The 26,971-nt window shown below is 39.0% G+C and overlaps 1 protein-coding gene across 1 annotated transcript in view; it reads left to right on the top strand.

Moving 5' to 3' along the window:
- Window positions 1-26,971, top strand: part of ptprz1b (protein tyrosine phosphatase receptor type Z1b) — a 48,223-nt gene that overhangs the window by 14,516 nt on the left and 6,736 nt on the right. The window contains exons 3-21 of the mRNA XM_053650862.1: window positions 5,220-5,396; window positions 5,906-6,057; window positions 8,334-8,429; window positions 8,509-8,575; window positions 9,470-9,627; window positions 13,307-13,457; window positions 14,358-14,542; window positions 14,899-15,025; window positions 15,149-15,201; window positions 15,322-15,844; window positions 17,337-17,481; window positions 20,206-20,297; window positions 20,418-20,503; window positions 24,833-24,853; window positions 25,072-25,168; window positions 25,332-25,414; window positions 25,825-25,959; window positions 26,523-26,657; window positions 26,778-26,941. Coding sequence (XP_053506837.1) covers window positions 5,220-5,396; window positions 5,906-6,057; window positions 8,334-8,429; window positions 8,509-8,575; window positions 9,470-9,627; window positions 13,307-13,457; window positions 14,358-14,542; window positions 14,899-15,025; window positions 15,149-15,201; window positions 15,322-15,844; window positions 17,337-17,481; window positions 20,206-20,297; window positions 20,418-20,503; window positions 24,833-24,853; window positions 25,072-25,168; window positions 25,332-25,414; window positions 25,825-25,959; window positions 26,523-26,657; window positions 26,778-26,941 — 2,647 coding nt within the window. The remainder of the gene's footprint in view (window positions 1-5,219; window positions 5,397-5,905; window positions 6,058-8,333; window positions 8,430-8,508; window positions 8,576-9,469; window positions 9,628-13,306; window positions 13,458-14,357; window positions 14,543-14,898; window positions 15,026-15,148; window positions 15,202-15,321; window positions 15,845-17,336; window positions 17,482-20,205; window positions 20,298-20,417; window positions 20,504-24,832; window positions 24,854-25,071; window positions 25,169-25,331; window positions 25,415-25,824; window positions 25,960-26,522; window positions 26,658-26,777; window positions 26,942-26,971) is intronic.

The raw sequence follows: 26,971 nt of genomic DNA, 5'->3' as shown, positions 1-26,971 counted from the left end.
CATTGTCACTCACTCATTCACTCACTTACTCACTCGTTTACTTACTTACTCACTCACTCCTTAATTCACTCACTCACTCATTTCACTCACTCACTCACTCACTCATACTTACTCATTCCTTCACTCATGCACTCATTTCACTCACTCTCTCATTCACTCCTTCACTCATTCCTTCACTCACTCATTTCACTAACTTGCTCATTTCATTCACTCATTCACTCACTCATATGGCACCTGCACCGCAGCCAGAATTCAATCTTTAAATGCAATTTGGGTGTAAGCCTGTAGTTTACAGACCTATATATAGTAGAAAATAACACCTTGATTTCTGAGGTTTGACATGCCGTTGGTGTCATATTTATATTTACAAAGCTAACATCTAGAATCAGCAAGTTACAGTATATGTAGACTTGGCTGTGTCGTCTCCCTCTTTCAGTATCTCTTATATCCCCTGTTCGGAAAGTGTAACATTGCCTGTGTACCATGCCAATCAATCATGCAGTGCACCATAATGCTAGTAAAGCTTCAGTGGTAAATACAGCTCGTGAAGGAAAAAAGAGAAGGATGGGGATGGTTCTTTGAAATTGCTTAGTAAAATAAGTCAGTATAGTGTCTGACCCTGTTCTAATAGACATGAAAAGACAGCTAAACTTTATCAGCATAAACACTGCATATGTAAACACCATATGTATTGCTAGTGTTAAGATATCAGCCAACCTGGTCATTTAATATACATTGTCTATTTTAAATTTTCCCAGCTTTACTGGAGGCTGAATTCACGTGTTCAAAAGCAGTATTGCTGTTCTGGTACTTTTAAAGGACATTATATATGGCGGGGGGGGGGGGGGGGGGGGGGGGATCCCACTCTTAAATTATTAAAAGAGGCCAAGGTATTCGTAGCAGTGAGAAACTCTTCTCCACAGTGCTGTGTAGCTTTTTCATGAGCTGGAAAATCTGTTTTCTGGAGTGGCTTGGAGAGGAGGAGGGAAGGCAACCAGTGTGTATGTGCACTGAACTGTGAATAAATATATTAACATGTGAAAGAGTGGGACCAACACAGGCTTAGTCCCAAGACTCCCAAAGAGCAAAAGAGAGGGCAGAAACACACATTACTCCACCGTACAAAAAAGTCCTTTTTTCTCTTTCACTGACAGCAGGACCTGACACACCTCCTAAGTGATTCAATCTTTTAAAAACACTTAAAAATCAGAAAACTATACCTAGCAGCACAAAGGATGTATTTTTGATTAGTCTCTTCATTTCAGCACAAAGTGTTAATATACAGAGGGGGAAATACGTATTGAACACGTCAACATTTTTTTCAGTAAATATATTTCTAATGAGGGCACATGGTGGCTTAATGGTTAGCACGTTCGCCTCACACCTCCAGGGTCGGGGGTTCGATTCCCACTGGGGCCGTGTGTGCGGAGTTTGCATGTTCTCCCCGTGCTGCGGGGGTTTCCTCCGGGTACTCCGGTTTCCTCCCCCAGTCCAAATTCATGCATGGTAGGCTGATTGGCGTGTCCAAAGTGTCCGTAGTGTATGAATGGGTGTGTGAGTGTGTATGTGATTGTGCCCTGCGATGGCCTGGCACCCTGTCCAGGGTGTACCCCGCCTTGTGCCCGATGCTCCCTGGGACTGGCTCCAGGTTCCCCTGCGACCCTGAAGAAGGAGTAAGTGGTAGAAGATGGATGGATGGATATTTCTAATGAGGCTATTCACATGAAATTTTCACCAGACATCAGTATTAACTCAAGAAATCTGCAAATATACAAAAATCCAAACATTAAATTCCATAAATAAAGTTATGTGTAATGAAGTGGAATGGCACAGGAAAAAAGTATTTATTTATTTAATACTTAGTGGAGAAGCCTTTGTATGTAATGACAGCTTCAAGATGCTTCCTGTATGAAGAAAATAATTGGCCAAAGTATTCAGGTGTGATTTTGGCCCATTCTTCTAAACATATCGTCTTTAAATCTTGTTCAATGGGATTCAAGTCAGGTGATTGACTGGGCTGGAGGATTCAGAAGTTTTGAAATATGTCTGTATCTGATTCTTTCAATATGTTTCGCAACAATAAGGTTGTGAAGGTCTTGGGAGAGCTCTTTGCTTTTATCCATCATGAGATGTTTCTTGTTTGACACCTTGGTAATGAAAAGCCTTTTTATAGACCATTAATTTACTAACCCAGCTGATATTAGTGTGCACAGATAGGGGGTATAATTACTTACAGATTTCAGCTGGGTCCTTGCCTTACCTTGCCTTGGAGAACTGCTTTTTCTTAGCGTGTTCAATACTTTTTTCCCCCGTGTCATTCCACTTTATTACACATAACTTTATTTATGAACTTTAATGTTGTGAATTCTTTATATTTCCAGATTTCTTGAGTTAATACTGATGTCTGGTGAAATTTTCATGTGAATAGCCTCATTTGAAATATATTTACTGAAAACAATGTTGACACGTTCAGTACTTATTTCCCCCACTGTATCAGGAGCCTATTCATCCTTATTCAGCAAAGTTACATAAGAGTAGCTATCATACTGATATCCTGTATGTTTAAATTAAACATCATAAGCTTATCTTCCTCTTAATTATTAGAAACATAAATGACATTTATGAAAATAAACAAAATCTGGTCATGTTACCCTTAGGTAAAAATGATGACCTCCACATAATCGTTATAATAAAAATACAAACATAAAAATATCCATGTTTATTTGACAAATTTATCCAAACACACAAATCTTCACATGCATTTATTGCTTAAATTCTTCAAGCTTCAATGCATGCATTCATTGCTCTGAATGACAAATTGGTATCCTGTGATAAGAAGAACATCTGGGTGAGCTGCGTGTCCAGTGTCTTGTGTATGTTTCTAAGCTGCCTCTGCGTGCTAGACTCCTCGAAATGCCTTTGCCATTTGTAACCATAGCAGCAGTGACTGCGGCTGATTATAGCATGTCATTGCTCTGCTGTGTGCCTCTGCAGGGGCCAGATGAGACTCCGCAGCATTATGAGAGCTTCACCTTTCCATCACAGCTTGCAGTACACAGTGCTTTTAATCTCTCAGAATATGCTTGGCCTGGTTAGGGCTTCCACCTGATGCTACCAGTCTTTCTAATAACAGCGACTTCACCCACCCTGCAGGACAGGTTTCTACAATACACCGGGAAAGCAGTAGGATTCTTAAAATCCATTTAGAGAGGCGCTAATTATGTGTCAGCTGGTGGGGAGATTTAAAGCAAGCAACAATGACATCAAGGCGATTAATAATGAAGATGAGGTGAAAATCGAGTCTGTAATCTTGAAGCTGTGCAATTATTCAGCAGTGTGTGTAAGGTGTTAAAGTATGTGGGTGTGTGAGTGGCATATTTATTTTACATGCATAAGCTTGTAAGACCCATTTCCATCTGCCTCTTACAATCTGCATACATGATTCAGCTTGCGGCGCTGTACCGTATCGTTATGGTGATATATTTCCCACTCTGCCATGCAGTGACAAATAGTATTTTCTCTCCATTCAGCATCTGTAGTAGTGAGGCATGCTATAATATGCTTTAGTATCATAGTATATGTTATATGAAATAAAGAGAAGGCAATTCTAAACATTTCATACAAAAGCGTATCATTATTTTTTCCCCAGGTGAAGGGTGAAGATGAAAGACCTTGGGGAGATAGATTACTGTTAGATTTACTCAGCTGGTCAACAAATATTCACTGACATGTGTCTTCAGAGCAGCAAGTATCATGATCAGTTCAGTGACGCGACCAGTCAATTTCTGCTCTCGGAAGAAAGAACATATTTCAGTAAACACATCGAAAGCTCGTACACTATTTCATACATTTATCATACACAATTTTAATAGATTGGACACTGCCACTTACCCAGGACAATGAAATATTCATTCTTACTGCATAAGTGTGCAATCTTTTATAAGTTTTGTTTAAGAGTTTCTGTCATCAACTGCTGTTGTTTTCCTTAGCCGACCTGTTCCATGTCTGGTTCTTAGTACACTAGTGATTTGTTCCTTTTATAGGACATTCCACATTGTTGTGTTGGCTATGCCCAATGCTTGTGCAATGGCTCTCATAGATTTTCCTTCTTTTCTTAGCTTCAAAATGGCTTGCTGACTTTTCTTTGCTCCCTGGTCTTCATGTTGGTTTATACTTTTTTACCAACAATTGCAATCTTCACAAGCGAAACCCAGGGATCTGACCAAGAGTGGACATTCAGGGCTATTAATTCTTTAAACAGTCAATCTTACAGGACACATCTGGGCAGCAGGAAACACCAATCAGTCAGATGTTCCACTATTTTTAATCACTTTAAAAAATGGGTGATTGAAACAAAAGGTGCCATGTTCTAAGTTGTTTAACACATCTGGATGCAAATATGAGGAAATGAAAGCTGAAATTCTGATCTGTCGTCTCATTTATTTTTGATCTGAACCCCAAATGTCTTCGATGTATAGTGAAAACATTATATAGAACTGCAGCTACAATACTTTCAGGAGGGGACTGTAAGTGTATCTAGGTCTAAATGTAAACCTTTTCTAATTTTTCCATATACCAGAGTATTATTTTTTTAAAGCCTACATGAAGTTTGTGTAATTACTACCTCATATCATACATTGAGCACAGAGAGAAGAGCATTTGGGATCAAACTTATTTTCAGTGTACCATGTAATATGACTGATATGTTGTGGTTGAATCGAGTCGTATTGCAAACAGAATTTTGCTTCGTCCAAAATAATTTTCCATGCATCACCTCCAGGCTCGTTTTCCAAAATTTGTCCGTGGCCACCTGTATTCACTACAGAGGGGTGTATTTTGTGTTGACACTGGTAAACTCTGTTTGAATTGCATTTAACACTGTTCTGTAGATTGCTATTTGGCAAATCTTCTAGCTACACATTTTTTATGTTAAAAAGGGAAATATCTTGTCATACTGAATCTGAGACAGCTATCCCACATAGCTGGAGTTACTGATTCAGCTAGCTGTTTCATTATAAATTGACCTTGAATTTAACTCTATGGACATAATTCTCTCATTTATCCTAATTCAGTTCAGTGCCAAATTTAACTTTCATTTAAAATCCATACCTAATGACTTAAGTGCTCAAACTCTTGTGGCTAAAAAAAAAATGTGGACAAGAAACAGAGCTAAAACAAGTTAAAACAAAAGAAAAACAGAAATATTATAATCTCTGCAGGGACTTTGAACCAACAGCACTGGGTAAAGAAGTACCGCTCCTGCAACGGTGCCAGGCAGTCACCCATCAACATTGAGGAAAGCTTTACCCAGGTTCAAGTGCAGTACCAGGATTTGCAGCTAGAGAACTGGGACCAGCTCATGACTGATTCTACTATCACCAACGATGGAAAAACAGGTTGGCTTACTGTTTCTTGGCTCAGAGGCATGCTAGATAAAGAAAACAACATACTAATTTGTTTTTGTTTTTCATTTAATCTAAATTAAGTGTTGAATGTAAGAAGGAAGTCATGCGCTGCATGCTGGTGAAAATTTAATTCAATTAAACTCTTATTAATCCCTCCAAAAACAATGAATTTTTATTTTATACAAATGCATGTATATCCTAATACATCTTCCTGAGATAAATACACCTGTCTCTGCTAGCAGAATAATTAATTATCGTTTAGAATGCTATCTGCTGAAATGGCAATCATTCTTTGGTGCACTTATTAGTTGAAACAACATGTCTTTTCTCACAGGTCTATATAGGTACAGAATTATCTGTAGAGGAACTGAATGGCTCTTTTTTTGCATGTTCTCAAGCATAAAATGAATCCTTTGTGGAAGTGAGTGCAGTAATTCTTTGTAAAGTTCATCGTTAATTATTACATTTTGTGTGTATGTTCCTGCACGTACATTTCTCAGTGGTTATCAGTGTGAATGGGCAGTACTACGTCAGTGGAGGAGGACTAAGGTCACGGTTCAAAGTAGCCAGGATCACGTTCCACTGGGGCCGCTGCAATGCCTCATCAGATGGTTCAGAACACAGCTTTAATGGCTACAAGTTTCCTCTAGAGGTAAAAGCTACTTTGACACATCTTAACACACACGTCTAACACAGATTCAGAGCTTCCCAGGTGTATTGTAGGATCAAGAGATCAAGATGAGGATTAATGCTGCATTCCATTGTACTTGGAACCTCAGAAAATCCAACCTCCGACACAGAAAAGTGCAGTAGAAAGCCTATTCAAATTGGAATTCCAAGTCAGGAACTCGTGCAACATCCACCTAGCTGTTAAATATCTGGCGTAAACACAACTGGCGTCACAGCAGCATGGCGGTGCACAGCCAACACCAACAGAATTCCCTTTGCATCTTTTTCTACTTGATAAAACTTGATTTTACATAATATGTAGCTTTTGTGTTGAGAACAGTTGTCCAACTGCTTGGCAAGTTTAGATCTGTAACATGATTCTGTTGACTTAAGTTCAATTTTAAAATAATTAATGTAGATCCTCTTCATATGTTTATAAAACTCAGAGACTAGCCATACAAACATGACTTTTGCATCAACTGCAATGTGTTTGGATTAGAACTCAAAATTGACTTAGCACTGAGTTTTGAGTACAGTGGATTACAGCATCAGCCTTATCTGCTGTTCACGATCTAGCACAATATACACTGATCAGCCATAACATTAAAACCACCTACCTAATATTATGTACTGTACCTTATGCTGCCAAAACAGCTCGGACCCGTCGAGGCATGGAGACCTCTGAAGGTGTGCTGTGGTACAACATCTGGCAAAAATGATGGAATCACCACATTTACAGGATGCTTAATTGGATTTTTTACTTCGTAGCAAATAAACAAATCACAGATATGACACAAAACAAGTTTTGTTTAATAGCTTATCATTCTGGCTTCGTGAACCATACCTCAAACAAATAAAATGTAATTGTTTAAATGAATGGCATAGTTTTTTCCAGATCAAGTAGAGGAAAAAATTATGGAATCATCAACAAAAAAATCGCAATTAGTACGTTGTTGCTCCTCCTCAGGCTGGCCGAGCATTCATGCAAACACAGTTGGTTATGTCTTAAGTCTGTGTAAACAGTTGGGGAAAAAATTGGAGGTGTGTCAATATATTAGATCTGCGCATTAGGTCTTAAAGTGACAGCAGTGTAATAAACCTGCTGCTCTCTGGGTCATTAATGTTCATCAAACAACAAAGAGAAAATCACACACACAGTCATTTGACTGAATAACTTCAGTAAATTTTATAAGAATCACTGTATATGTCACACAGTGAAGTCTATTTCATTTCATATTTAATTGCTTTAATCAGTTTCCATAGTATTTCTTACTTGAACGCTACTGATAGACCTGAGAAAACGGATCGTTATCGTGAAATAAGATTGTAGTCGTATCGCCCGCCCCTAAACATTAGCATTTGGTGGCTCCAGTCTTGAATTTTATGTAAAATGTGCAATGCACTTCTTGTAGTAAATATCATAAACCCTGCTGATAGGGATTTTAAACATTTATTTTAGGAACTAAAATGAAATAAAGTTACAAGAACAGAGCTGTGTTCAGAAATGAGTTTGTTGACATTCATAGAGAGATTAAAAGCAGTAATAAATCATGAAGCTTGTTGTTACGACATGCTGCTAAATGTAACTCTACTCTGTACTCTCTCTCAGTCTATATAACTGTGGGGGAGAGGCATTAAATTACTGAAATGTCAACTCGAACTGGAGGACACAATATGGTGTGATACAATAACAGCTTCATTTGTATTTTCATACACTTGTAATATAATAAAAGTTCTACATATACCCCTATATCATTTTATTTTTTTCTTTGTAATCATTTTTTGATAGGAAACTAGTTGAGGTGCTGATGACATGAAATAAAAACATTAAATGGAAATGGCAAGATGTAATAGTGGTATTTTACGTTACATTTATGTTGCCATTGGTTAGTGAAGGTTAAAATATTAATTTAACAGCTCAGTGTTGAGTTTACAATTGCAATTTTAAATCTTTTTTTCAATTTAATTACTTTCTGGACTCGGCCGGACTCGACTCGTACTCAGACTTAAGTCCAACTCGGCCCCTTTTGGATAACCAACCAGACTCGATTGGTTAAGGACTTGGTATTGACTCGAACTCGACAAAGCTGGACTCGGACACAACACTGCCTTGAACTAACTGTCATGTTGCTCAAACCATTCCTGAACAATGTTTGCAGTGTGATGACTTGCAGCCAGAAGCTCTGTGGTAGTTTGAAATGCTGGTTGATGCTTTTTATATATATGGCTCTAATAATGCTTACATGCTGTCACTCACAGATGCAGATTTACTGTTATGAGGAAAATGAGTTTGAATCTATAGATGATGCTCTGAGGAGTAATGGCAGAATCACCGCATTGGCCGTACTTTTTGAGGTGAGTCAGTGCTTTTCAGTTCAACAGTACTTTTTTTTTCTTTTTCCCTTGGTACTCAGAAATGTACATGGTTTCACAGGAGAGTGTTGACGATAATGAGAACTATGCTGCCTTAATCGATGGGGTCAACGCTGTCAGTCGTTATGGTATGTGTTTTTTTTTTTGTTTTGTTTTGTTTGTTTTTTTAAAATTTGGTTCTTTTGAATACAGTTCAAAATTGTTTGCATAGATTATTGGCAGGCCGTGGGCAAAAGTAGTGAAGAGAAACGCACTGTGATTGTGATTTGTTCAATCTTTAACATTACAAGAGAGAAGAATGAAAAAGTTTTCAAATGAAAAAGTTGATAAAAGTTTGCCAGATGTATGAGCCTCATTGTATTGAAATATCAAATACATTCTTCAGCTCCACATTTTAAAATGGTGGAGAAAAAAACAGAACAGTTTTATAGATCATTGATCTGGCTCTAGATACTTTATGACAATGTCCTATTTTCAAATAGCCTACATTTGTAGGCAAACGTGCTTACCGCATTAAATTTTAAATAAAATTTAATGCGGTAAGCACGTTTGCCTCGCACGTCTGGGGTTGGGGGTTCAATTCCTGCCTCTGCCCTGTGTGCAGAGTTTGCATGTTCTCCCCTTGCCTCAGGGGTTTACTCCGGATACTCCAGTTTCCTCCCCCAGCCCAAAGACATGCGTAAGGGATGTCATAAAAAGGGACTGATTTTATATGAATAAATTGTAAAACATTCAACTGTGACTGCTAAATTCAACTTTTGCTATAACTTATAACTAATAAGCTATATAAGATAATAATAAGCTAATAAGTTATATAGCTAATAAGTTATAAATGTGCTTTGGCACATTTTTCTATATTCTTTGTGATATATGTTGTGTGTCTTTTAATTTTTAAACCACTTATAGTTTATCTAATTGTTAACAGTTATCGTTGATTAAACATGTACTTCAGTTTTAACATAGAATGCAGTAGGAGTTTTATGGCATATGATTTCATGTTTTTCTTTCTATTTGATATGAAGGTAAAAGTAGTATGCTTGAGGCCTTTCCTCTGCTTGGTCTACTGCCTGAGTCAACAGCAAAATATTTCATCTACAATGGCTCCCTCACCACGCCACCCTGCACAGAGACAGTGAAGTGGATTGTGTTCAGAGACACAGTGCCAATTTCTGAAACGCAGGTCAGAGCTTCTCTGTCCTCTTTTATGTTCAGTTCTAATTTACACATACTCTCACTTACATACACACAAACTTTCTTACAGCATGTGGATTTTTTTTTTTTTTTGTATTTTCTTATATGTTGCATCATGATCACAACCGTGTCTATGAAGGGAATAACACAAAAAGGACCTGACTAATTATTTGTATGCTTTTTGTTCATTCATTCATTCACTTATTCAACTGCACAGTCCTGCACAGTACTCAAAGATGAACCAGGGCTCCATGTAGCTGTGATGCAGCAATGCTAACCACTGTCACACCTTTTTACACCTCATCTTATCCTTATTGAAACCTTACTGAAAACCTTATTTAAAACCTTATTGAAAACCTTATTGAAATTATGTCTTTCCTTATGGAAGCTAACAAAATTACCCTGAAATGCTAAAATATTAATTGTGGTAATGTGTGAAGTCTCATAAATACACCTAACAATGTATCCATACTCTACCAGGTACAGTGAAATAAAACAAGACGTATGCTGTAGACACGTTTTAGGCTGCTACTGTGTGTGAATACAATATTTAATTAAAAAAAAGACTTAATATCTGGTATTTCAAGCCAGCTCTGGAACAAATTAAGATCAATGTTGTTGATGCTTGTTCTAATAGGAACCCTTCTTAGAGCCAGACATACTTTTACATAATGAACCATAATCCTGTCTTCCATAGGGAGCACATGCCCGAGAGGGCCAGTGTTAACCTTATAGAACCAGGAGAAGTAGCACAAAAACTGGATAGCAGCGGCATGTGGCTCTATGTAATGCCCATGAGGAGGAGAAGCTCCTCGTAGAGTGGCATTTGATGGCAGGGGTTGTGCATCCAGCCTTTCTATGGGCCATGATGATGACGGAAACTACTCAGTGGTCTAGTCTCTACTTAGACAAGGGAGCCCATCATGCAGGGTCTAACTCTATCCCTAACCCTTCATGCAATACTGCAAGGTCAATCTTTTTTTTGTGTGTGATTTTTTACATGGGGCAAAGCAAGCTTATCTCCAGAGTATGCAGTTCTCCCCCATTCAGATCCATGTTTCAGATTGGCATCTTGCATAGGCTCATAAGGAGGGGCCTTATGCACCTTCACCAAAAAGGGGATATCCTACAACAGACTCTTAGGGAAACATGGCAGATAGAGGCACCATTCCATGTAGTTGTAACAAAACTTATTAGCCTCCAGAGAGATTTCATCCTTGGTGTTGTTGTACACTGAGAAGGAAGTCACATATGTCTTTACTGTATTTGGTGACTTGTTGCTATCTTTTGCAGTCCCTGGAGAGAAGTTTTTAGGGAACCATTCACCAAACAGCTTCCATCTAAAATATAAAAAACCCATGTACTAGGGGCTCTTGCATTCGGGAATGTTTCCAAGACTGATGGGCTATAGTCCTGAGTTGTTGAGTCAAAGAGAGAAGCCACAGGCACAGATGACTTGGCTCTGTGCCAAATCTCTCCTTACTTTTAGGACAGTGGATCTGCTCAGGGAAGAAGCTGCCAGTGTGTTTCAACCACCAGCTAAAGCAGTATTAGGACCAAGGGTTTTCCAGCCATCTCATGGTCATGAGCAGCACTGGGCCTGTTGCTGAATTCTGCACATTGTGGGAAGAATCAGGGGAAAAGTATAAAATAGATGGGGAGACTAGTCATGGCCCAGTGCATCCTGTTTCTACAGACCACCCTTGTACATCTCCAGCATATGAGATGTGCTCAGTGAGACTAACCATGGGGAGGCTTACCTGAGGACATTCTGTGCAAGGTGAAGAGACTGTCTGTAGTGAATATCTCGCAACTGGACCTCTTTCTCTAGAGTCCGTGAGAGTCTTCTCTACAGTCTCTAGTGGCCCTTCTTGCAGAAACAAGAGCCAGTTGTTCCAGCAAACCCAAAAGGATTAGAGCTGTGACTACGCTTATCAATTATAATATCTCTAACTGGAGTGACAGGGTGTCTAGCATTCTCAATGACTATAACGTCTCAAAAAATTTAACTGGAATGCCTGTTCATGGACGGCAAACCATAAAAAGCATCTGTGTTCCAGGGTTGTAGGGACATGAAAATAGGCATTTCACAGGTACACAGATGTAAGGGAGGCTTTAGGCTCCACTTCAGCCCCCTCAAATCTAGAATTAGACAGAAAACACTGTCCTTCTTCTGAACAAAGAAGTATTTTCACTATAACCCTTGTTTAAACTGTGGAGTATACCTTCTCTTTAGTGGTGCTGTTTAGAGCCCTTCCCACAACGGCGGTCACCTGTTATGGGCCTGAGGGTGTGACTCTCCCTGCTGTTGCCTGACCTAAAGTATGGACAGTATGTTTGGTCATTCTCCTGTCTAGTGCTTCATTGGAAGCAGGCCCAAAGAGCGACCCTAGTATTTTTCAGGGTTAATTAGAGTATGTCCTGCAGTACGGATTTTGCTAACCATAAAATCCGTGATTTTATGCAAACTGCAAACTTGGTTGGTGGAAAGTCGATTCATATCCTTGCGTATGTATCCTACCCGTAGAAATGGGGTTTCAACCAGCTCTCCCACAGCGAGATCAACTTCTATAGATTGTTTGAGTAATTGTTTCCATGTGGCTAATGTATTTTCAGTGCATGCCAAACACAAAGTAACATCATAAGTTCCCAATAGAATGTCATCTATAAGTCTGCTTTTAGTTTTCTGGACATTGTGCTTCATCTGGTGAGACAATCAGCATCCCAATATAGGCATCAAGTAGTCCTGTGGCTCAGCCCAACCTGGTCATGAGCAATCATATTTGCTAAAATGTACACCACAGAGGTTGGGTGTTGTTGAGCTGTCTGTACAAATTCTCCATTGAACGCTTTCATTGTAGCACTGTGAAGGCTGTTGTGATTGCCGCTGTGCCTTTGGTGCTGTGGTTTGTGTAGCACTATTTGTTCCCATTTAAGCTGTCCCATTTTTAAGAGTGGCTTCCACAAATAGTTTAGAGCCTGAGAGCCGGCAGAGGCAGACCTGGACTCATGTTTGGACATTGCTGAGACTAGAGTTGAACATGGTGGTTCAAGTGCTAGATCATTATCAGCCTGAAAGAATCTCTGGATATGGATGTGGCTGAAAATCTTTTTTTCTCTACTTTTTATTATGCTTATCAGTTCTCGCCAAATGTGGGCACATGCGATTAGTTTGCTGTACGCCGTATGGTGCACGTGTGGTCCGACATGTAGGAGGTGAGAAGAACAAAGGCTGTATACTGTGTGATAAGTACAAATACTGCAGACAAATATTGTGTGATATGCCACTTTGCAACTTTGTTGGAAAGACTTGGCATGCGTGTGTATGCTCACAAGAAGGATGTGATCCCCAGGATAGTGAAAACCTGTTAAAAGGAAAACCTGTTAATTAAGCCTTTTAGGTTTCATTTGGTAACATTATCAAAGCATTAGCAGACTTTGTCTGTGTAAGAGTAATATTGGACCCTGCAGTAAAATTTTAACCCTTAGTGTTACAGGTTGTTGTTGTTTTTTTTGGGTTTTTTTTACAAGCATTCTCATAATTAAAGGTTTGAATCTTGCTTCTTAAATGCACAAGTATTTATATGTGTGATTGACACTTATGAAATATGCACCTGATTTGCTTCTGTCACTGTACTGTATGTGTTCCTGTGTATGTGTGTATATAGTTAGAGGTGTTCTGTGAGGTGATGACGATGCAGCAGGCTGGATACGTGATGCTGACAGATTACCTGCAGAACAACTACAGGGAGCAACAGCAGCAGTTTCTGGGACAGGTTTTCTCATCTTACACTGGCACAGAAGACATCCTTGCTCCTAGTGCGTATAACACACATACACAAACATGCCATTGACGTTTACCTGACATGGCCATGTGCTCTAATTCAGTAGCTCAGTCCCTGAGGTCACTCTAGTGTTTGTCTCCTTTTTCCTGTCTCGAACTCTGATGATGGCCTTCTCTTAAAAAAACAAAAACAATTCACTGGCAGTGAGTTAGGCGTTGCTAAGTAACATCTTTTCCCCTCAGACTGGCCCTTCCTTTGTTCCTTTTTTTCATGTAGACTTGCACTGAGTGGAAAAGTTTTTTTAGTATGTATGCTGCTTTTCTGGTCCATCTCTCCTTTTGAGTCTCCTAAAATACCGTAAAAGACATTCCAAAATGTGTTTCATTATATATTCGGCTTCTACTTGCTTCCCTATGTTAAGTTGCTCACAATAAGCGCTTTTGTCCTCCACATTTCGACCTTCATGCATTCAAAATCTCACACATAGACTTCTGCAACAGTCTCACACAAACACACACACACACACACACACACACACACACACTACTATAACCATTTAAAAATAACACTAGCTGCTCTTCCAACATTTCATAGAAGCTTCTAACACTTCGTTTTATATATCCTCACGTTCTGGTTTACAAATTTTTCCTAAAAAAAGAGTGTCCTCTCTGTGGGGGTGGAGGGATCCCGATTATTCAGTGCTAGAGGGCCTCAGACTTTGGAACACTGCTCCAAAATCTCTCCCTGACTGTTCATTGTCCTTTCATAAAACCCTCTTTCAAACACAGTCATACTTTCCTCTCTTCAGTTCCCCCTCTCTTCTGCTTAGTGTTCTTTTTTTAATTGTAAAGATACCATGGCTATGAGAACGGCACTATATGAATGACAGAAATCATTATTATAGATGATTCTGACCAAACTTTCTTGTGCTCAGTGTGCAGTTCAGAGCCAGAAAATGTTCAGGCAGATCCCCAGAACTACACCAGCATAATGGTGACGTGGGAAAGGCCGCGTGCTGTCTATGAGACCAGCATTGAGAGATATTCTGTCACCTACCAGAGTCTACAGGGCAAAAATGCTCAGAAACGACAGTACCTGACAGATGGGGATCAAGATGTGGTAAGTTGTGTGTAAATTTTTAATTATAATTAAATTTGGATCAGACATTAATCATGGTAAATCTTGATGGATGAATTACACTTCTTGTGGTGGTACAAAGATTGCTATAATAAAAGAAAACAAAAAAATATCAATAAAAACTACAAATAATATTTTAAATTAAAGTAAATATAAAAAATAAATATTTTACTTAAAGATTAACTGAAACTAAAAAGAAAAATAAAATAGATATAAATGTATTGGGGAAAATACTATTTAAATTTTCAGCAAATGTTATTTCTTGTTTACTGAGAATAATTCTGGGTCACTAGTGGGATGAATTAGATTTGCACTGATGTTTTGTTCTTGTGTTACAGGGTGCCATTATCCACAACTTGTTGGCCAATAACAGCTATGTTGTCCAGGTGGTGGCGCTGTGCACCAATGGCCTGACTGGACGCATGAGTGACCAAGTTATAGTAGACATGCCTCTGGAAGACCCTGGTAACCCACCCTGCTCACCAATTTATACTCCACTCCAAATAAACAGTAAAAGTATTCAAATCAGTATTTATTTTTTTTATGCCATAATAAAAATGGGAATCTTTTTTAACACTTATTCTCCAGAAAATGATCCTGATCCTTCTGTTGAATCAACACAATTAGAAGAATTTACTGAGGTAGGATTACTTTGTTTTGAAAACTATGGACATCTATGATTGCAAAAATGCACCAAATACATGTGCTTTGTTCTTTGCATGAGTAATAAATGAGACAGATTTTTATCATTTTTATTTTAGGAGACCTCCCAGCCTTCTTTATCTATGGGTAGGACAAGCAGTAAACCCAGGGTATTGCCTGGTAGTGCCTCTTCCTCCAAGAGCTCCATATACATCACCACCTCCACCAATCACCCAGGATTCCTGTTTCCAGCTATCAAGGCAACTACATCATCTGAGCAACAGTGGATCACTGTGGAATCTCAATCCTTTTCACCTGACCAAGCAAGAAGCCATGACAAGCAACCTAGCAGCCACATTTTGCCGGAGGACGAAGACACCATGCTGGTAACTGATGTTCACTACGAGGGCTTGAAATCTAGGACAGCAGTGTCCGGACTAAATGACGAGCAGCTCAGTCTGCCTACTCTCCTCACCAGAGGTGTTCAGGATCAGGGCAAGGGCCAAGTGTGGATGACCAAGCCTAACATCACTTCAGTGACCTCAGCTCCCAATGCCGAGAGCAGAACTATATACGTCACCAGTAACACTTTGTCTGTCTCAGTGAAGAATGCTAATGAACCCACTCAGCCATTGTTTAATGGTAAGTCCGAGAATCTTACTAATCAAAACACCAACCATGGAAGACTCAACAAACAAAAGCACAGAATACAGTGGTTCAGGCTGGTACTTCTGAATGTTCCAAAAAAGGCACACCATAAGAAGTATGAAATGTAAAAAAAAAAAATAATAATAATCAAATCACTCGAAACACAAACAGATATGGTACATTGGTACAATAATAAAAATTGTCTATGTCAGACAAATTGTCCAAGAGTCAAAGACTACACATTTCTCCTCCACGCTCCCTAAGTCCTTCTCAAAAGAGGATTTGAATCCTCTGTTTTCTAAACCCAGTGGATTTAGGTAATCTGCTATCTTCCTGGAGCAGTTAGAATGGAAAATGGACAATGAGCAAATTAATTCTGCTCCCAAAGTCATGTCTAGATATCCGTTTATGAATGTGCAAGCTAGTGAAAGAGCTGAGGGTGAAAACAGTAGGGATATGGACTTTTCCCCTGAGAGGAAAGCAGGCTGAGGGAGGAACTTCAGATCCTGTGAGTGCAGAGTTTTTATTGTAGAGGAAAGGGGTGTCTGGGAGATTTCTCATAAACCCTGATATATCCACATACCTGTGAATTCTTGACTCATCAAACACAGAGCCAAATGCAGGCGAAACCTTTGTGAATTCTCTTGTGCCTTGTGAAAGATGTGAGACTTCATCCAAATCTTTTAGAGACCAACAACTCAGACCATTCTCTAGACTTCACATATACAAATATAACTACAATTGCAGAATCAAGGGATTATTAAAATTGCATTTAGTTGTTTATTTTGTCCTGCCCTGAATAAGCTATTTCACATAACAGATGTTTACGTATAGTCCACAAGACACAATAATAACTGAATTTACACAAATGAACCAGTTTTACACACGCATGATTATTAATACTGTGTGTTGTTACCTGGATGATCAACGACTGTGTTTATATTTTGTGATAGTTCTTCACGAGTCCCTTGTTTGTCCTGAGCAGTTAAACTGCCCACGGTTCTTCAGAAAAATTTCCCAGGTCCTGCACATTCTTTGCTTTTCCAGCATCTTCTGCATATTTGACTCCTTTCCAACAGCGACTATATGATGTTGAGATCCATCTATGATCCATCTAACTCGCCATATACAGTAATGTATAATCCATATAGATATATCTTTATAGATTCACCATATTCAGTAATCTATACAGATATATCTTTATTAATCCCAGGTGGAAAATTCCATTATCTCTGGAAGAACAACCAGAGCTAACAATCCAGCTAATTCCTTCACATGGCACTATTATTAGGCTCACAGTATACAAGGAACACTTTTACACATCTAAACTGTTCAGAGAATGGAACGAGAAAAAGCAATCAGCAGTGAAAAAGCCCAGCTACAGATGACTAGTCACCAAGTGGCTTAAATGCTATGCAAGCATTAAATAGATGTAAGCTAATGCAATACTCTTTGGCTTAAATAACATTTGTCTTTCCCTGGACAGAGGCGAGCAACAGCAGTCCAGAGTCTCGTGTGGGAATGGTGGGAGGGACAGAGAGAGAAAAGAGGACAGTGGTGCCGTTAGCAGTGGTGTCTACCCTTACTGCAATATGTCTGCTGGTGCTGATCAGCATTCTCATCTATTGGAGGTACTACCAAGCACACACAAGAGACAAAAAAAAGAGAATACACTTTTCAGCACTAAATGATATGATTATATGGTCAAACGCATATGGACAGCGGAACATCACACCCATATGTGGTTCTTCGTCAAACAGTTGCCACAAAGTTAGAAGCACATGATTGTATAGAATGTCTCTGTATGCTGTAACATTACAGTTTCCCTTCACTGGAACTAAGAGACTCAAACCTGTTCCAGCATGACAATGTCCCTGTGCACAAAGCGAGCTCCATGAAGACATGGTTTTAAGGTTGGACTGGAAGAACTCGAGTGTCCTGCACAGAGCCCTGACCTCAACCCCACTGAACACCTTTGGGATGAACACTGACTGCACCCCAGACCTCCTCAGTGCCTGATCTCACTAATACTCTTGTAGCTGAATGATCACAAATCCCCACAGTCACACTCCAAAATCTAGTGGAAAGCCTTCCCAGAAGAGTGGAGCTTATTATAACAGGAAAGGGGGACTGAGTCCATATCAATGCCCTTGGTTTGATATGATTGATTATTCATATGAATTATTTAACAAATAACCGTTTAATCTGTTTAAATGTGGGTTATAAGTGAGAACAGCTGTAACTAAAACATTTGGCATTTGTGTTTTGTTTTCTTTTTGTTTGTTGTTTTTCAGTGTGAGGAACAACTTGTCATTTAACATCTTGTTCTAATCTAATGATTATTCCCTGTTACAATCACAATAACCAATTTGCATTACAAATAATGAATTCGATCAATTAAAAATAATGTGAAAAAAAAGACACATGAAATTTCATTCTTTACCTTTAGAAAAAAATCTAAACGGTGCTAAATGTCACTGATGTTCATCGTAATTACCCCTAACAAGCCAAATTTAAACAGGGTAAATTTAACCAGCCTCATTAAACTATTAAACTGCTACACATATTTTACTACTATATAAAAAAAATAAATTAACAAGCCCCTTCCATGAAATGTAATATGAGGGTTTAACCTCAAGCATTATACTGTATTTTATTTCAGTTACCAAACATGACTTTTCGGGTGTTTTTATGTTCGTGCATTGTCAATGTGCTGCTATTTGTGCAGACTGTATTGTCCCACGCTTCTACTATTGTGAGTGAAACTACCTGTGTTTTAGATACTGTTCTCTGGACTCCTCTTGTTGCTGCCAGTATTCAAAGTTCGGTCTGCGATATGTGGTGTTGCAGGTGTGCAAGGAAAGAAGAGACCATGACTCTTCCTTGTGCTTTCTATTAGTCATGTTTTTAAGGGTCACAAATGCGCGTTGAAGTTGATATCAACTCAGCAGAACTTTTATCTTTTATTCCGAATGTAGTCTGATGGCTCTGATAAGCTTCTTGTTATCTCAGCAAGAAGCTTTTATGCGCCTGGTGAAATCAGTTGGTCTGTTTTGTGTTCTTAACAACTGCCTTAACAGTTTTTTCGACCTGTGCACTCTTACACTATAGCATGTCGGTTAACCACAGAGCTGTGAAAAAGTATTTGCTTCTGATTTATATGTTTTTGTGTGTATCTCATACTGAATTGTTTCATAAATTAAAACAAATTAAAACTTTTTCAACAGTATGGAGTTGGTTAAAATGTCTTATGCAGTAACACACTATACCAAAATTGAAAGAAATTCCAGAAATGATGAGGAAGGTGATTGAAATACATCAGTCTGGGAAGGGTTACAAAGCTATTTCAAAGGCTCTGGGACTCCAAAGGACCACAGTGAGAGCCATTATCTCCAAATGGGAAAAAAAAAAAAAAAAACAGTAGTGAACCTTCCCAGAAGTGTCTGACCTTTAAAATTCCTCCAAGACCACAGCAATTAATCATTCAAGAAGTTACAAAAGACAAAAGTTCAACATTTAATGAACTACAGGCCTCTCTTGCATCAATAAAGGCCACATGACTCCACTATCAGAAAGACACTGGGCAAAAATGGCATCCATGGAAGAGTGTCGAGGTGAAAACCACTGCTAATCTAGAACACTAAGGCTCATTTGAATTTTGCCAAAGCGCACCTAAATAATCCTAAAACTTTTTTGGGAGAATGTTCTGTGGACTGATGAGTCAAAAGTGGAACTGATTGGAAGACAGGTTTCCCGTTACATCTAGTGTAAACACAGAATTCCCCCAAAAAGAACATCGTACCTATGGTCAAGCATGGTGGTGGAAGTGTGATGGTGTGGGGATGCTTTGCTGCTTCAGGGCCTGGGCAACTTGCAATAATTGAAGGAAACATGAATTCTGCTCTCTACCAGAAAATCCCAAAGGAAAATGTCTTTAGTCCATAAGTTGAACCCCAAGTGCAAATGGATTATTAGTTATTGCTGCTGAAGGTGGCACAACCAGATTTTAAGTTCAAGGGGGCAATTAGTTTTCACATGGGTGATAGGTGTTAAATAACTTTTTTTGCTTCAATAAAAAATGTAAAATAAATAACGTATTATGTGTTTACTCAAGTTGTATTATGATGTATTTTGTTTGCAGATCTAAAACTATTTAGTATGAGATATACACAGAAACAGAAGAAATCAGATACTTTTTTCGCAGCACTGTAAATGACATCAAATGTAAAAATCCAAGTCATAATTGACATAATTGATTAATGTTGACTACTTGTTGCAGCTCTAGTGTTTTAGTGTTTAGCATTAAAATCTGACTAAGAAATGTGTGGGGTTTTTTTGTGCTTGTGTGTGTGCAGGAAGTGCTTTCAAGCAGCAAATCTTAATGTAGAGGATAAAGCATCTCCCAGAGTCATAACAGCTCCATCAACACCTCTGCTCCTTAATACAGGTAAATGTACACACACACACACACACACACACAGTTTAAGATCTTAGCAATCTTCTGTCCACACACATACACACCTGCAGTACATATATATTGTACATACGTGAACACGTGCTTTTTCAGAAGAACATGCAGCCCTTCCAGTGAAAGAATTTGTGAAGCACGTCGCGGACCTTTACTCCAACAACACGTTCTCTAAGGAGTTTGAGGTATTCCTCGTGTCATTTTGTTTGCTTAAATTGTTACACCACTTAATTTATTAGGATCTACATGAACTGTTAAGTAGAGCTGCAACAACTAATCAATAAAATCGATAATAATCGATTGTGAAAATTGTTGTCAATGAATCTCATTATGGATTAGTTGGTCTGTGTGCTGCATGAGGTATATTTACTCATTACGTTACTTCTGTTCTGAAAACACGCTTCAGAGAATATATACTAAAATTGTGTCCCAAATGAAGTACTGTACACTTACACTATGCATTATGTACTCTACCGTCTAGTGTGTGGATTTTAGAAAGGTAATATCTTCTCAAATATAACACTAGCGTTTTTTTTTTTTTACTAAAGGGAAGTATAAGCCGCTTCCTGGTCGACGGCGCATGACGCACGCTTGCATTAGCAGACACCCAGACTTTCTTCAGTTCACTGTTTATATCAATGTTACCTTTTATTCCCAACATGACCTCAGTCACCATCAGACGGCGGTGAAATCGTCACGTGGCTGAGGAATATTAAACACTGCGGAGATCAAACAGTGATGCACAAGCAGAAACTTATGTTTATATCCAAAATGCTCCACTGTGTGTAAGGGGCAGGGGAAACTGGTGCAAGCTGCTTAAAAGGTTTAGTTTAATTTAAGTTTATTGTCATTATATGTTGTATTTGTGCGCTTGCGGTGTAAATCCTGTCGTTTATTATAACAGAAGTGATGTGTTACTAACGAGACCACGTTGAGTCCTCACTCGTGGTGTAAACGTACTGATACAGAGTGGGAGCGCAAGTAAGCTCTGTAATGTCTAATTAAAACTCGATGATTAAAAGTAAAACAATGTTCCTAAAAGCAGTGAGTAACAGAAACCACAAGGTGCAGTGAAAGGGAGTTTTTATTATGAATTCAGGACTGTAGTTTAATTCAGTGCCTTTTGTGCATCCATAAAAAATAATGCATAAATACTATAAAATGAATTATATATATATATATAATTTATTTATTTTAGTTTATATATAAGTATTTTTGTATTACGTTTTATGGATGCACAAAAAGCACAGAATTAAACTACAGTCCTAAATTAATAATATATATTCTGGTGTGTGTGCGTGTGTGCGCGTGCGCGCGTGCGCGTGTGTGTGCGCGCGCATGGTGGCTTAGTGGTTAGCATGTTCGCCTCACACCTCCAGGGTTGGGAGTTCGATTCCCACCGTGGCCCTGTGTGTGCGGAGTTTGCATGTTCTCCCCGTCCTCCGGGTACTCTGGTTTCCTCCCCTAGTCCAAAGACATGCATGGTAGGCAGATTGGTGTTTGGCAGATAGGCCATAGTGTATGAATGGGTGTATGAATGGTTGTATGAGTTACTGTGCCCGGGGGCCATCTTCAGTCTTGCCACTGAATCATGGTGGTCACCAGGAAGTGACCAAGGCTTCCTCACTTTAATCCAATTCACGCGCAAGTCAAGTTCCAGTTTGTGTTCTCCATAATGGAGGCGGAAATGGAAACTTCAGTCTTCATCGAAATCGACGGACGAACTCCTGTGTGTGTGTGTGTGTGTGTATTGGGTTCTTTTCTGTTTTGGACACACAGTTATGTAAAGTTTTAGTCTGAAGTTCATATTTGTAACATTCAGTTTGTGGATTTTATTTTAAATAAATGAAAAAAAAGGTACTGAAAGTTTGCCCCGCCCCATCCGATTAATCGATTAATCTGGGGGAAAAAATAATCGGCCAAATAATCAATTATGAAAATAATCATTAGTTGCAGCCCTACTGTTAAGAACTGTGAAATATAACAGGAATGATTCCACTGACTTGCAGAACTAGAACTGAGCATGTGCAGGAACTTTGTCTAAATCACCAGCATGTTAGCACATACTGCCTCACGCTCAAATGGATTCTTTCTCAGTCCTGCTAACCTTCAGGGGCAGTGTATAACACCTGAATAACCCTTTATGTGCCTGTATGCTGAAATATTAGACCAACGTCACATAGTGATGTATGACAGTACTCACAACAAACCTTTTTTTTCTTTTTAAATACTGCACTCATGCAACAATCATTCCCTTTTATTTTCTCAGTGTCGGACTACATGAACACCATATGGAGTGTAAGAAATTACAGACTGCCTCTCAGCAGATTCCACCCTGAACTGTGTTAGGATAATCTTGTTCTCCAAAAAGACCATTTATCTCAGTCTCAGCAATATGTGTATAATACCACCTACAGTGACATTCACACAGTTATAGTATGGGAGCAGCAGTGGGACATCACGAACCATCCCTGAACAAAGGGCTACCTGACCGTAATTAGCATTCAGACAGACATCTGTCTCGATAACCCTATCACCTCACCATTTGGGGTCACACCTGTAACAACATCAGTACTGTGAGAACGGAAAGCGATCACTTCAAATGCTATCCTTAATTTACATTTAGAATGAAACTTAATTTACATTACATACAGAAAACCTGGTTTGAAACACAGTATAAAATGTCTGTTCTGACATTGTTCGGGGTTCACTTTGACTCCGACGAACCCGAAGTGCTTCATGTACTTTGTCACCGCCATGCTGTAATAAGGTTATTCTTCATTGAGATCTCCGACATCCTCTTCAGTTTTTCTTACAGGAGCTATCTGCTTAGCGGCTTGTGACTATTGTATGAGCTACAGGTTTAGTGTCGTTCGAAGATATGAATAACCTTCTCTTATTAGCATTCTACCCTACTGGGCACTGTAGCATCTGGTAGCATTGAGTGTTCCACATCCTGTCAGGTTCTGCTAATTACCTGGCAATTTTAGCTTGTTGCTTTCATGTTCTTCTAATTTAGTTTACTGACATTGTTTACTGATGAGTCTGCTATTCTTAGCTATGATTTCCACTGATAATAATCAGCTATGTTACCACTAACTTACCATCATTACCAAGGATGCTGTGTCTGACTCAGACTATATACTGTGTTGACTGCGTGGGGATGCCAGTGCTGAGACACATATTCAACTGGCAGATTTTAATCCTGACTCAGAGCTAAACTGCCCGTTGCTTGTAAACGGCCAGGTCCAGGACAACCTATAAGCACGGCGATGGGCATTTTTACAGCTCAAAACGTCACTCATTGGACAGTGATCACATCAGATCATTGGTCCTGATGACATTGTCACAAGGGTGTAAATTACAGTTCTGATGCCTGTCCTGAACCTTATGAAGGGTTTAACCTCACTGATCTCACTGATTTCACAGCCCAAATCTTTTCTTTGTTTTTTGGGCAGAGGTGCTATAGAAAGGTAGATCCCATGGCGCTCAACACTCTCTGACCAATTTATTTGGAATTAATTCATTAATTAATTAGGAATCTGTTCATTCATGGAAATATCTAATCAGGGCATCATGAGACAGCAGCTCAGGACATAAATGCATGTAGGCATGGGTCAGGAGTGTCAGTTAATATTAAGATCGAACATCAGATTGCGGGAAGTGTTATTTCAGTGACTTTGACCATTGCATGGTTGTTAGTGCCAGACAGGCTAAGGGTTACATTAAGGTTAGAGTTATGGTTAGGGGGTTAGGGTTAGGGGTTATGGTTATATTAAGGTCAGGTTATTACCATTTTATCCCTGGTTTTGGTGATGGTACTTGGTCAAGACTTTATCCGCAGTTGAGTGTGGAAATTGTCTGAGGCTAAGCTGTGATTCCTGACTCAGACTTTGTTGATGGTAATTGGTCATGATTTTATCCATAGTTGGGTATTGTATTGATGGGAATTGTCTTGGGCTAAGCTGTGACTCCTCTAATTATCAAGTCTGCGAATAATAAATCAGTTGTGCGCCTACCCTCAGTGGGACTGGTGTTGAGCAGGAAGGGCTGTGCTGTGGAATTTTGCTGATTTCAATGGGTGTCCTTCATCCATTTTCTCGTGTTTTCCCACAAGCACAGATTCAGGGTTATTCCAGGTTATGAACGTGGCACCTTTGAGCATCTCTAGCCCCTTCTGGCTGTTAAGATTAGTTACATATATAACTGTATGTCTATAACTGTTATATGGTTCTGCGAGAAGGTTCCATGGAATGGTTGTTGTATGACACCGCTATTTGTTGTGACTACTGCATCATGCATTACAATGCATCACATCTTATCATGTGTGCACACATGCACAAGGGATTATTCAGGTGTTATGCAGTGCCCCGGGACGTTGTACACGGTTCATATAACCACAGTTACATATGTAGCTAGCGCTTTATGTATCAGCACTGGCTGTTCACTGTTTGTCCTGGACTCTCATTGTTGTGTTTTTTTTTCTGCGTTTTCACTCCTCATCCCCTGATTAGAGCTTGAAAGAGTCTTACGAGGTAAGACATGTCAGTCTATGTTCATTCTCCCTTTAAATGCATAACTGTAGTTTGTTCTTGTCTCGTCTGTCCTGGTTATTGTTAACGAAAGCATCATTGCATGCACTTTGCATGACTCCAGTGTGAAATGTAATGATACCTAAACTGGAAAATTTAGTTGATAGAATGTAGGGAATTGGACAGGCTTTACACAAAAAAATGTGTGGGTTATTTCACAGGAAATTCAGTCCTGCACCGTGGACATGGGTATTACAACAGACAGTTCAAACCACCCAGACAACAAGAGCAAGAACAGATACATCAACATCTTGGCCTGTAAGAGAACCAGTTACTTTCTGCTACACAAACACATACATAGTGCAGTCTGTAAACAAACCTGTGACAGTCTTTGTGTTAAAGAGAACTGTTGATTGAACTGAAATGGACACACTCCCAGAAAGAAAGAAAAATCAAGTAATTTTTCTTTCTTTTGTTCCAGATGATCACAGTCGAGTCAAGCTAAATCATAATGCAGAGAAAGATGGAAAGACTGGAGACTATATAAATGCCAGTTATGTGGATGTAAGTGTAATGCGTACACATTTCAGTGTATTTATTGTAAGGTATTAATCACTATAGAAAGCTACAATCTTAGTGCTAGTTAGATTTTGTTGTGATAAGTGCTCCCAGAATGAGTGATAGATATTTGGGGTTAATCTCATTGGGCTGGTAAATATGCTTTTGGCCCTATAGGTATAATCTTTTAGAACTTGGGTTGGTTTATTGACTTATAGTGATTTAGACAGGTTTTAAACGCATTGCAATAATAACAATCCTGACCTGAAGCAATGATACTGAGGTGTTTTTTGTTTTTTTTTGTGATGTCTTAGATACACTTAATACTGTTGGGAACATTCTCCTCTGGTATGATTGACACTGTGCACTTTTTTTTTTTTTTAACAAATCTTAACTAGAATTATAAATTGTTCTAGGGCTACAAACATCCAAAAGCTTACATAGCAGCCCAGGGTCCACTGAAGACAAGCCTGGAAGACTTCTGGAGGATGGTGTGGGAGCAGAACGTTAGCGTCATTGTCATGATAACCAACCTGTTGGAGAAGGGTCGGGTAAGGTGACGTAGACTTGCTTTATGAGAAGATTGTTCAGATTTTTTGGAGAATGACTTATACAAATATTCACCAAGCATGTGAATATGATTTTTTAGAGACAGATGTGTTATATTGGAGCTGGAAATCAATTGTGCAGTGGAAGAGTTGAGCACTTTGGAATGCTTTGCTTTGTATGTACTTCCTGGCCCTGTTCACTCTCATGCGATATGTCTTTATCTGGTTCTCAAAAACAGGTGATAGAGAATGAAAAATTGTTGTGATGCCATTTATTTCATTTCATGAATCGTACATAAAATATTCAATATTTATTTTGTTGTGATAAGTGCTCCCAGAATGATTGATAGATTTTTTGGGTTAATCTCATTGGGCTGGAAAATATGCCCATAAATATAATAAAAGTTTGACGGATATTAATGAGGAATGACGTAACTGGACAAAAGTAACTCTGTAATTATTAGCAGTGCTCTCAAACATCTGGAGCCCACTTTATAGTACATATCAAGTCATATAGTAGATACAGTATAAAATATCAAATAACTCAAATATCAAATTGCCCACAGAGAAAATGTGACCAGTACTGGCCTATGGAAAACCAGGAAGAGTATGGGAGTTTTCTTGTCACACTGAAAAGTACCATAACGTTGGCTTACTACACCAAGAGGACCTTCACCCTGAGAAACATCAACAACAAAAAGGTTCTCCATCATCATGGTTCAACAGTCTGAGCGAGATTTATACAGCATAATGGCAAAACTGTCTGAACTCTATAAAAAGGCAGATTTTAGGATCATATTGTTTACGTGTCCATTTCATAGGGCTCTCTGAAGAGTCGCATTCAGGAGAGAACCATTGATCAGTATCATTACACTCAGTGGCCAGACATGGGCGTTCCTGAGTACACACTTCCCGTGCTCAAATTTATACAGAAGTCCTCTGAGACGCAGAGCGCTGACTCGGGCCCTGTGGTGGTGCACTGCAGGTAAATAGCTGGAGCGACACTGAACTGAAA

Source organism: Ictalurus furcatus, chromosome 19 (genome assembly GCF_023375685.1).
Source record: "Ictalurus furcatus strain D&B chromosome 19, Billie_1.0, whole genome shotgun sequence".
In the NCBI taxonomy this organism is placed as follows: Eukaryota; Metazoa; Chordata; class Actinopteri; order Siluriformes; family Ictaluridae; genus Ictalurus; species Ictalurus furcatus.
The sequence above is the reverse complement of the archived record's forward strand: the minus strand, read 5'-3'. Positions and strand labels throughout refer to the sequence as shown.